Source organism: Sinocyclocheilus rhinocerous, unplaced genomic scaffold (genome assembly GCF_001515625.1).
Source record: "Sinocyclocheilus rhinocerous isolate Xijiao unplaced genomic scaffold, SAMN03320098_v1.1 scaffold4165, whole genome shotgun sequence".
NCBI lineage: Eukaryota > Metazoa > Chordata > Actinopteri > Cypriniformes > Cyprinidae > Sinocyclocheilus > Sinocyclocheilus rhinocerous.
In genome coordinates this window covers 195934-209349 of record NW_015654053.1, presented here as the reverse complement: position 1 = coordinate 209349, position 13416 = coordinate 195934, and the positions used below count along the sequence as shown (strand labels likewise).

Sequence of the window (13416 nt, the reverse complement as noted above, 5' to 3'; positions counted from 1 at the left end):
TTGGCTTTATTTCAAAATAAAAGAAAATAATAAAAGAAAAGAAAATATAAAAGAAAATAATAGTTTTTTTTATTTTGCCTTTTTATTTTGTGTTGTTAAATTATTGAAACGTTAACTTAAAAATCCCATTATTACTTCAAGTAAAAATAAAAATAAAAATAAAATATTTTAATAAGTACGCCTGAGATTTTAAGTTAATATTTCAATAATTTAACAACACATTTGCATGTCCACTGTTCTATGATGTCAGATAATGGTCACATGATATGCAAAAAAAAAAACAAAGGCAAGATATATAAATAATAATAAAACATTTTTTTTATTTTGGCTTTATTTCAAAATAAAAGAAAATAATAAAAGAAAAGAAAATATAAAAGAAAATAATAGTTTTTTTTATTTTGCCTTTTTATTTTGTGTTGTTAAATTATTGAAACGTTAACTTAAAAATCCAATTTTTACTTCAAGTAAAAATAAAAATAGAATATTTTAATAAGTACGCCTGAGATTTTAAGTTAATATCTCAATAATTTAACAACACATTTGCATGTCCACTGTTCTATGATGTCAGATAATGGTCACATGATATGCAAAAAAAAAAACAAAGGCAAGATATATAAATAATAATAAAACATTTTTTTTATTTTGGCTTTATTTCAAAATAAAAGAAAATAATAAAAGAAAAGAAAATATAAAAGAAAATAATAGTTTTTTTTATTTTGCCTTTTTATTTTGTGTTGTTAAATTATTGAAACGTTAACTTAAAAATCCCATTATTACTTCAAGTAAAAATAAAAATAAAAATAAAATATTTTAATAAGTACGCCTGAGATTTTAAGTTAATATTTCAATAATTTAACAACACATTTGCATGTCCACTGTTCTATGATGTCAGATAATGGTCACATGATATGCAAAAAAAAAAACAAAGGCAAGATATATAAATAATAATAAAACATTTTTTTTATTTTGGCTTTATTTCAAAATAAAAGAAAATAATAAAAGAAAAGAAAATATAAAAGAAAATAATAGTTTTTTTTATTTTGCCTTTTTATTTTGTGTTGTTAAATTATTGAAACGTTAACTTAAAAATCCCATTATTACTTCAAGTAAAAATAAAAATAAAAATAAAATATTTTAATAAGTACGCCTGAGATTTTAAGTTAATATTTCAATAATTTAACAACACATTTGCATGTCCACTGTTCTATGATGTCAGATAATGGTCACATGATATGCAAAAAAAAAAACAAAGGCAAGATATATAAATAATAATAAAACATTTTTTTTATTTTGGCTTTATTTCAAAATAAAAGAAAATAATAAAAGAAAAGAAAATATAAAAGAAAATAATAGTTTTTTTTATTTTGCCTTTTTATTTTGTGTTGTTAAATTATTGAAACGTTAACTTAAAAATCCCATTATTACTTCAAGTAAAAATAAAAATAAAAATAAAATATTTTAATAAGTACGCCTGAGATTTTAAGTTAATATTTCAATAATTTAACAACACATTTGCATGTCCACTGTTCTATGATGTCAGATAATGGTCACATGATATGCAAAAAAAAAAACAAAGGCAAGATATATAAATAATAATAAAACATTTTTTTTATTTTGGCTTTATTTCAAAATAAAAGAAAATAATAAAAGAAAAGAAAATATAAAAGAAAATAATAGTTTTTTTTATTTTGCCTTTTTATTTTGTGTTGTTAAATTATTGAAACGTTAACTTAAAAATCCCATTATTACTTCAAGTAAAAATAAAAATAAAAATAAAATATTTTAATAAGTACGCCTGAGATTTTAAGTTAATATTTCAATAATTTAACAACACATTTGCATGTCCACTGTTCTATGATGTCAGATAATGGTCACATGATATGCAAAAAAAAAAACAAAGGCAAGATATATAAATAATAATAAAACATTTTTTTTATTTTGGCTTTATTTCAAAATAAAAGAAAATAATAAAAGAAAAGAAAATATAAAAGAAAATAATAGTTTTTTTTATTTTGCCTTTTTATTTTGTGTTGTTAAATTATTGAAACGTTAACTTAAAAATCCCATTATTACTTCAAGTAAAAATAAAAATAAAAATAAAATATTTTAATAAGTACGCCTGAGATTTTAAGTTAATATTTCAATAATTTAACAACACATTTGCATGTCCACTGTTCTATGATGTCAGATAATGGTCACATGATATGCAAAAAAAAAAACAAAGGCAAGATATATAAATAATAATAAAACATTTTTTTTATTTTGGCTTTATTTCAAAATAAAAGAAAATAATAAAAGAAAAGAAAATATAAAAGAAAATAATAGTTTTTTTTATTTTGCCTTTTTATTTTGTGTTGTTAAATTATTGAAACGTTAACTTAAAAATCCCATTATTACTTCAAGTAAAAATAAAAATAAAAATAAAATATTTTAATAAGTACGCCTGAGATTTTAAGTTAATATTTCAATAATTTAACAACACATTTGCATGTCCACTGTTCTATGATGTCAGATAATGGTCACATGATATGCAAAAAAAAAAACAAAGGCAAGATATATAAATAATAATAAAACATTTTTTTTATTTTGGCTTTATTTCAAAATAAAAGAAAATAATAAAAGAAAAGAAAATATAAAAGAAAATAATAGTTTTTTTTATTTTGCCTTTTTATTTTGTGTTGTTAAATTATTGAAACGTTAACTTAAAAATCCCATTATTACTTCAAGTAAAAATAAAAATAAAAATAAAATATTTTAATAAGTACGCCTGAGATTTTAAGTTAATATTTCAATAATTTAACAACACATTTGCATGTCCACTGTTCTATGATGTCAGATAATGGTCACATGATATGCAAAAAAAAAAACAAAGGCAAGATATATAAATAATAATAAAACATTTTTTTTATTTTGGCTTTATTTCAAAATAAAAGAAAATAATAAAAGAAAAGAAAATATAAAAGAAAATAATAGTTTTTTTTATTTTGCCTTTTTATTTTGTGTTGTTAAATTATTGAAACGTTAACTTAAAAATCCCATTATTACTTCAAGTAAAAATAAAAATAAAAATAAAATATTTTAATAAGTACGCCTGAGATTTTAAGTTAATATTTCAATAATTTAACAACACATTTGCATGTCCACTGTTCTATGATGTCAGATAATGGTCACATGATATGCAAAAAAAAAAACAAAGGCAAGATATATAAATAATAATAAAACATTTTTTTTATTTTGGCTTTATTTCAAAATAAAAGAAAATAATAAAAGAAAAGAAAATATAAAAGAAAATAATAGTTTTTTTTATTTTGCCTTTTTATTTTGTGTTGTTAAATTATTGAAACGTTAACTTAAAAATCCCATTATTACTTCAAGTAAAAATAAAAATAAAAATAAAATATTTTAATAAGTACGCCTGAGATTTTAAGTTAATATTTCAATAATTTAACAACACATTTGCATGTCCACTGTTCTATGATGTCAGATAATGGTCACATGATATGCAAAAAAAAAAACAAAGGCAAGATATATAAATAATAATAAAACATTTTTTTTATTTTGGCTTTATTTCAAAATAAAAGAAAATAATAAAAGAAAAGAAAATATAAAAGAAAATAATAGTTTTTTTTATTTTGCCTTTTTATTTTGTGTTGTTAAATTATTGAAACGTTAACTTAAAAATCCCATTATTACTTCAAGTAAAAATAAAAATAAAAATAAAATATTTTAATAAGTACGCCTGAGATTTTAAGTTAATATTTCAATAATTTAACAACACATTTGCATGTCCACTGTTCTATGATGTCAGATAATGGTCACATGATATGCAAAAAAAAAAACAAAGGCAAGATATATAAATAATAATAAAACATTTTTTTTATTTTGGCTTTATTTCAAAATAAAAGAAAATAATAAAAGAAAAGAAAATATAAAAGAAAATAATAGTTTTTTTTATTTTGCCTTTTTATTTTGTGTTGTTAAATTATTGAAACGTTAACTTAAAAATCCCATTATTACTTCAAGTAAAAATAAAAATAAAAATAAAATATTTTAATAAGTACGCCTGAGATTTTAAGTTAATATTTCAATAATTTAACAACACATTTGCATGTCCACTGTTCTATGATGTCAGATAATGGTCACATGATATGCAAAAAAAAAAACAAAGGCAAGATATATAAATAATAATAAAACATTTTTTTTATTTTGGCTTTATTTCAAAATAAAAGAAAATAATAAAAGAAAAGAAAATATAAAAGAAAATAATAGTTTTTTTTATTTTGCCTTTTTATTTTGTGTTGTTAAATTATTGAAACGTTAACTTAAAAATCCCATTATTACTTCAAGTAAAAATAAAAATAAAAATAAAATATTTTAATAAGTACGCCTGAGATTTTAAGTTAATATTTCAATAATTTAACAACACATTTGCATGTCCACTGTTCTATGATGTCAGATAATGGTCACATGATATGCAAAAAAAAAAACAAAGGCAAGATATATAAATAATAATAAAACATTTTTTTTATTTTGGCTTTATTTCAAAATAAAAGAAAATAATAAAAGAAAAGAAAATATAAAAGAAAATAATAGTTTTTTTTATTTTGCCTTTTTATTTTGTGTTGTTAAATTATTGAAACGTTAACTTAAAAATCCCATTATTACTTCAAGTAAAAATAAAAATAAAAATAAAATATTTTAATAAGTACGCCTGAGATTTTAAGTTAATATTTCAATAATTTAACAACACATTTGCATGTCCACTGTTCTATGATGTCAGATAATGGTCACATGATATGCAAAAAAAAAAACAAAGGCAAGATATATAAATAATAATAAAACATTTTTTTTATTTTGGCTTTATTTCAAAATAAAAGAAAATAATAAAAGAAAAGAAAATATAAAAGAAAATAATAGTTTTTTTTATTTTGCCTTTTTATTTTGTGTTGTTAAATTATTGAAACGTTAACTTAAAAATCCCATTATTACTTCAAGTAAAAATAAAAATAAAAATAAAATATTTTAATAAGTACGCCTGAGATTTTAAGTTAATATTTCAATAATTTAACAACACATTTGCATGTCCACTGTTCTATGATGTCAGATAATGGTCACATGATATGCAAAAAAAAAAACAAAGGCAAGATATATAAATAATAATAAAACATTTTTTTTATTTTGGCTTTATTTCAAAATAAAAGAAAATAATAAAAGAAAAGAAAATATAAAAGAAAATAATAGTTTTTTTTATTTTGCCTTTTTATTTTGTGTTGTTAAATTATTGAAACGTTAACTTAAAAATCCCATTATTACTTCAAGTAAAAATAAAAATAAAAATAAAATATTTTAATAAGTACGCCTGAGATTTTAAGTTAATATTTCAATAATTTAACAACACATTTGCATGTCCACTGTTCTATGATGTCAGATAATGGTCACATGATATGCAAAAAAAAAAACAAAGGCAAGATATATAAATAATAATAAAACATTTTTTTTATTTTGGCTTTATTTCAAAATAAAAGAAAATAATAAAAGAAAAGAAAATATAAAAGAAAATAATAGTTTTTTTTATTTTGCCTTTTTATTTTGTGTTGTTAAATTATTGAAACGTTAACTTAAAAATCCCATTATTACTTCAAGTAAAAATAAAAATAAAAATAAAATATTTTAATAAGTACGCCTGAGATTTTAAGTTAATATTTCAATAATTTAACAACACATTTGCATGTCCACTGTTCTATGATGTCAGATAATGGTCACATGATATGCAAAAAAAAAAACAAAGGCAAGATATATAAATAATAATAAAACATTTTTTTTATTTTGGCTTTATTTCAAAATAAAAGAAAATAATAAAAGAAAAGAAAATATAAAAGAAAATAATAGTTTTTTTTATTTTGCCTTTTTATTTTGTGTTGTTAAATTATTGAAACGTTAACTTAAAAATCCCATTATTACTTCAAGTAAAAATAAAAATAAAAATAAAATATTTTAATAAGTACGCCTGAGATTTTAAGTTAATATTTCAATAATTTAACAACACATTTGCATGTCCACTGTTCTATGATGTCAGATAATGGTCACATGATATGCAAAAAAAAAAACAAAGGCAAGATATATAAATAATAATAAAACATTTTTTTTATTTTGGCTTTATTTCAAAATAAAAGAAAATAATAAAAGAAAAGAAAATATAAAAGAAAATAATAGTTTTTTTTATTTTGCCTTTTTATTTTGTGTTGTTAAATTATTGAAACGTTAACTTAAAAATCCCATTATTACTTCAAGTAAAAATAAAAATAAAAATAAAATATTTTAATAAGTACGCCTGAGATTTTAAGTTAATATTTCAATAATTTAACAACACATTTGCATGTCCACTGTTCTATGATGTCAGATAATGGTCACATGATATGCAAAAAAAAAAACAAAGGCAAGATATATAAATAATAATAAAACATTTTTTTTATTTTGGCTTTATTTCAAAATAAAAGAAAATAATAAAAGAAAAGAAAATATAAAAGAAAATAATAGTTTTTTTTATTTTGCCTTTTTATTTTGTGTTGTTAAATTATTGAAACGTTAACTTAAAAATCCCATTATTACTTCAAGTAAAAATAAAAATAAAAATAAAATATTTTAATAAGTACGCCTGAGATTTTAAGTTAATATTTCAATAATTTAACAACACATTTGCATGTCCACTGTTCTATGATGTCAGATAATGGTCACATGATATGCAAAAAAAAAAACAAAGGCAAGATATATAAATAATAATAAAACATTTTTTTTATTTTGGCTTTATTTCAAAATAAAAGAAAATAATAAAAGAAAAGAAAATATAAAAGAAAATAATAGTTTTTTTTATTTTGCCTTTTTATTTTGTGTTGTTAAATTATTGAAACGTTAACTTAAAAATCCCATTATTACTTCAAGTAAAAATAAAAATAAAAATAAAATATTTTAATAAGTACGCCTGAGATTTTAAGTTAATATTTCAATAATTTAACAACACATTTGCATGTCCACTGTTCTATGATGTCAGATAATGGTCACATGATATGCAAAAAAAAAAACAAAGGCAAGATATATAAATAATAATAAAACATTTTTTTTATTTTGGCTTTATTTCAAAATAAAAGAAAATAATAAAAGAAAAGAAAATATAAAAGAAAATAATAGTTTTTTTTATTTTGCCTTTTTATTTTGTGTTGTTAAATTATTGAAACGTTAACTTAAAAATCCCATTATTACTTCAAGTAAAAATAAAAATAAAAATAAAATATTTTAATAAGTACGCCTGAGATTTTAAGTTAATATTTCAATAATTTAACAACACATTTGCATGTCCACTGTTCTATGATGTCAGATAATGGTCACATGATATGCAAAAAAAAAAACAAAGGCAAGATATATAAATAATAATAAAACATTTTTTTTATTTTGGCTTTATTTCAAAATAAAAGAAAATAATAAAAGAAAAGAAAATATAAAAGAAAATAATAGTTTTTTTTATTTTGCCTTTTTATTTTGTGTTGTTAAATTATTGAAACGTTAACTTAAAAATCCCATTATTACTTCAAGTAAAAATAAAAATAAAAATAAAATATTTTAATAAGTACGCCTGAGATTTTAAGTTAATATTTCAATAATTTAACAACACATTTGCATGTCCACTGTTCTATGATGTCAGATAATGGTCACATGATATGCAAAAAAAAAAACAAAGGCAAGATATATAAATAATAATAAAACATTTTTTTTATTTTGGCTTTATTTCAAAATAAAAGAAAATAATAAAAGAAAAGAAAATATAAAAGAAAATAATAGTTTTTTTTATTTTGCCTTTTTATTTTGTGTTGTTAAATTATTGAAACGTTAACTTAAAAATCCCATTATTACTTCAAGTAAAAATAAAAATAAAAATAAAATATTTTAATAAGTACGCCTGAGATTTTAAGTTAATATTTCAATAATTTAACAACACATTTGCATGTCCACTGTTCTATGATGTCAGATAATGGTCACATGATATGCAAAAAAAAAAACAAAGGCAAGATATATAAATAATAATAAAACATTTTTTTTATTTTGGCTTTATTTCAAAATAAAAGAAAATAATAAAAGAAAAGAAAATATAAAAGAAAATAATAGTTTTTTTTATTTTGCCTTTTTATTTTGTGTTGTTAAATTATTGAAACGTTAACTTAAAAATCCCATTATTACTTCAAGTAAAAATAAAAATAAAAATAAAATATTTTAATAAGTACGCCTGAGATTTTAAGTTAATATTTCAATAATTTAACAACACATTTGCATGTCCACTGTTCTATGATGTCAGATAATGGTCACATGATATGCAAAAAAAAAAACAAAGGCAAGATATATAAATAATAATAAAACATTTTTTTTATTTTGGCTTTATTTCAAAATAAAAGAAAATAATAAAAGAAAAGAAAATATAAAAGAAAATAATAGTTTTTTTTATTTTGCCTTTTTATTTTGTGTTGTTAAATTATTGAAACGTTAACTTAAAAATCCCATTATTACTTCAAGTAAAAATAAAAATAAAAATAAAATATTTTAATAAGTACGCCTGAGATTTTAAGTTAATATTTCAATAATTTAACAACACATTTGCATGTCCACTGTTCTATGATGTCAGATAATGGTCACATGATATGCAAAAAAAAAAACAAAGGCAAGATATATAAATAATAATAAAACATTTTTTTTATTTTGGCTTTATTTCAAAATAAAAGAAAATAATAAAAGAAAAGAAAATATAAAAGAAAATAATAGTTTTTTTTATTTTGCCTTTTTATTTTGTGTTGTTAAATTATTGAAACGTTAACTTAAAAATCCCATTATTACTTCAAGTAAAAATAAAAATAAAAATAAAATATTTTAATAAGTACGCCTGAGATTTTAAGTTAATATTTCAATAATTTAACAACACATTTGCATGTCCACTGTTCTATGATGTCAGATAATGGTCACATGATATGCAAAAAAAAAAACAAAGGCAAGATATATAAATAATAATAAAACATTTTTTTTATTTTGGCTTTATTTCAAAATAAAAGAAAATAATAAAAGAAAAGAAAGCGTCTGCTAGATGCATACATGTAAATGTTTTATGAAACAAATATGCATATGAAACTACTATTTATTACAAACTGTTATTGTATTGCTTTATATACCACATTTGTGTCAAATAAATAAAAAAAAAAAAAAAAAAAGATTTATTTTAATTTTACAATTATTTATTTATATTAATTTTACATTTTTATGATGTAATTCAGGGATTCCCAATTTATTTATTTTTTGTCAATTTTGTCACTTGTTTTTCTTGAAGTCCCTGTGAAATTTTAACTTAATATATCAATAATTAAACAACACATTCAGATGTTCAAGGTTCAAGCAGTAATAGTAGTATGTTTTAACTCTAATTATAAAAATGACGACAGAAATATATTACTGTTGTAAGTTACAACTGGACTGTTAAATAAAAAATGCATATTTAATCATTATTATAATGAAATGCACTGTGAAAATTGCAGTATATCAGACTATACATTTATTTAATTAAATTGCAGGCTTTCATTTGATAATCGCACTAAGCTATATCGCGATTATAGAGCAGCTACATTTATTCATTTTAATTTTACATTCGACTTTATATTCGCCCCATTTGGCAACCCTGATTTAATTAATAATTAGCTTTTCAGTGTTATTTTAGTATCATTAAAATACCAATATTGTTTTTATTAATATTTTGAATCCATTTTATTTATAAAATTAAGTTTTCATTTTAATTTTAGTTAGTTTTAGTCATTTTGTTGACACACACACACACACACACACACAAACACATACACACACACACACACACACACACACACACACACACATAAATAGTTTTTATGAATTTTATTTCAGTTTTAGTTTTAGTTACTGTAGTTCATCAAAAATAAAATAAAATAAAATAAAATAAAAAATAAAATAAAATAAAAAATAAAATAAAATAAATGCATGTATATGCTTGATGCATACAAACAAAAAAATACAAACCTGCCTTATCTAATATTGCTTAATATATAATAAAACATGGCATAAACAAACATTTTTGCATCGTGACATTCCACACTGAACATCTCACTCCTTCAAACACAGAAGTCGTTTAACGTAAACGTGAAATGAATCCGTCGAGGTCTGATCTGCAACACAAATAATGGGAGCGAGTGCGGAGCGTCTCGGAGTGTTGTTGTTATTTCCCGTCGGAGCGCAGCGGGAGCGTCTGCATTCCAGCACACATTACTGCGCAGGGAGGAGCATTCTGGGTCAAAGCTCTGTATATTATCATCATAGTGGAGCTATAGGAGTTCAAACATGTGATATTCGTTCTTCATTTAAACCTGTAAATAAATGTTTTAGGATCTAAATATGAAGATATAATGTAAAGCAGATTGTGCACTATTTCTACGTGACTAATCAAGCGCGAGTAAATGAGTGTCATTGATCATGTGACTCTTTGTTCAGACGGTCAGACGTTCCTTCACTGAAGCGCAAGAGGATTTCTGGAACATGTTCATTTATGCACTTCTCATTTGCTAACATCTGTTTATAAAATTTACTTAACATTCAATTAAAAAATAAATATGAATACTGTGAGGAATCATTTTATGTTCTTCTATTTTAAGTCGTTTTGGATTAAAGCATCTGCTAAATGCATAAATATAAATGTGAAATGGTTTATTATTGACACAGTTATTGGCCAGTGCTTATATTCTTAAAACAGGTCGAATAACTATTGATATATTTGTCTATCACTAACAGTGTTATTTTGATACTATTATAGATTTCATTTATTTAATTTTTATATTTTCTGCTTGCATGTTAATTTTAGTTACATTTTTAGTAATTTTGCTGTGTTTTTGACATTTTTATTTGTTTTTGTTGTTTTTAAAAATGTCTATATAGTTTTTAATTCATTTTTATTTCAGTTTTAGTTATTTTAGAACAAGTCAAACTAAATGAAAATGTTGCTTTGGAAACTAGCTGAAATAAAATAAGTTTTTTTTAAATGTATTTTTAACAAGTTTTTCAATGAGTTTTTAAAATCAAATTATTTTTTTAAGACCTGCATGTTTTGTTTTGTTTTATTTTATATATATATATATGTGTGTGTGTGTGTGTGTGTGTGTTGAAATTGGTTTATATACTAATAAATCTATATATTGTTATAGCATTTTTTTAAATATATAATAATACTGTGTTTAAAGAAAGGCAATAAAATGGTTAATGTCCTGATACTAGTAAAATATCTGTATTGAATGTGTTAAATAATAATTAAATAATAATAAAAAGATATTACAAATATATATATATACACATCTCTTTCTTGGAGACTCTTATTTTGAAAAGTCTGTGCATTACTACTTCCAGCTCATTCAAGATAAAATATGATCTCAAAAAAAAAATAAAATAAATAAAATTCAACCATAGACAACTTATTAGAATATAAACATCACAGTAAACATTGTCATAATTTATTAACTGCAGATCATAAGCAATCTCTTTGCATAAATGTGTGGTACGCATTGATTTTGACTGTCAATGTTGCTCACATAATTAAATTATCGTATTTTGGAGTTTATTAATAACATTAGACCATATTGTGATTCCTGTTTTTAGCCCCGATTTTAAAACCTCTGGAAAATAATTTTTTTGTTAAACCTTTTAAGATATTTAATAGTTTTAACAGCCTTAAAGCATTATTTCTTCATCTCATTAAGATACAAATTTTAAAAGCAGACACATCTACTGTAATCAAAGAAATCAGATTTGACCTTTATTTCTAGCTGTCAGCTTGCAGCTTTAACTTCTAGATGTGCGTGACGGTTTAGACAAATATCTAAAAACCAAATGCACACCTTTGTCTCTCTTTTCTTTCGATAAAGAATCCAGCTTCCTCCGGAGTGACTTTTTCCGCTTCTGGCCATCTGGAAAAGACATGACGCATTCAAAACCTCAGAAACTGCAAAAACTTTAAGGCAATCAAACAAGTGACACGAGAGTGTGCGTGTACCTTTGGGGATGGGGATGGTGATCTGGCATCCCAAATCGAAGTCTTTCATCAGTCTGACCAGAGCGACCTCCTGCAGCCGGACTCTCTCCAGCTCCGACAGACTCTGAATGGAAACCGACTGCATGTGGAAGTTATGACCGGCTGTTTTCTTACAGGTGAAATCTCCCTATGAAAGACGCAGAATACATACACATAGAAAGAGAAACTCTTTAATAAAGCAGCAGCATCAACAAAACATTACAATATATACAAATATACACTGTTTGGAATAATTAAGATTTTTAATATTGAATACGAAATAAATAAGTCTTTTCTGCTCACTAAGGCTGCATTTAATTGATCAAAAATACAATACAAAATGTGAAATATTATTTAAATTTAAAACAGCTGTTTCATATATGAATATATAGTAAAATGCTATTTATTTCTGTGATCAAAGCTGTATTTTCAGCATCATTACTCCAGTCTTCAGTGTCACATGATCCTATGCTGATTTGCTACTCTATTATTATTATTATTAGCTATTATCGGTACTCAGTTGTTAATAATGGTACTTATTATGAATGTTGAAATCAGTTTTTGATGCTTAATATTTTTGTTAAACTGTTTTAGTTCAAAAGAACAGCATTTATTTGAAATAAAAATCTTTTGCAACATTATAAATATATAGTTCAGTCATGAAACTCTAGATGGCGCTTCCTGACGGGGTGTTAACGTAACTGATGATATTCAGAGAGTTAAACGACTTGGCACAAGCTGATTGGTTCATGCTGCATATGCAGCCAATGAGCTTACTGCCTTGACTGGCTAGCATTCACTTGAGATTCCTGCAGCGCGCTTTCAGAGTTCTCTGAAACCCTCCACCTTCCCCAGCTCCACCTGCATAGATCTGCTATGGGTTATTTTATATGCTATTTGTGCAGCAGCAGCATGTCTTAAATACTCACGGCACCGTATCGCCATATGCATTAGCAGTAGCAAGTTCCTGTACTTGCTTGCAGCAGCAGCAATAATCTACAACTACAGCAATAACCAACAGCAGCAGCAATTCAACAGCAGCATAGCAGATCTATTTCGCCAAGACCAAATACATTAACATTGTCATAACCATTACCATGCTAAAATCTTCAGAGGGTTGTCATGATTGAACTTATGATCATTGAGATGTGTGCAAAAACCTGTTGTAGTACAGAGTGCAAGAACTGCTGATTAGAAGAAGCCAGAAAATATGTTTGTTTCTGTGAATTGTGGGGACTTTCCATAAACTTCTATTACTTTTATACTGACCAAACGATATTTTCTATCCCCTAACCCTAAACCTA

The 13416-nt window shown here is 22.8% G+C and overlaps 1 protein-coding gene across 2 annotated transcripts in view; it reads right to left on the bottom strand.

The window, feature by feature from the left end:
• LOC107716603 (rho GTPase-activating protein 6-like) overlaps nt 1-13416 on the bottom strand; it is a 56664-nt gene that overhangs the window by 21346 nt on the left and 21902 nt on the right. For both annotated transcript variants that reach the window (XM_016523101.1, XM_016523100.1), the window contains exons 2-3: nt 12095-12260; nt 11940-12008 (exon numbers count right to left, since the gene is read on the bottom strand). In XM_016523101.1, coding sequence (XP_016378587.1) covers nt 11940-12008; nt 12095-12260 — 235 coding nt within the window. The remainder of the gene's footprint in view (nt 1-11939; nt 12009-12094; nt 12261-13416) is intronic.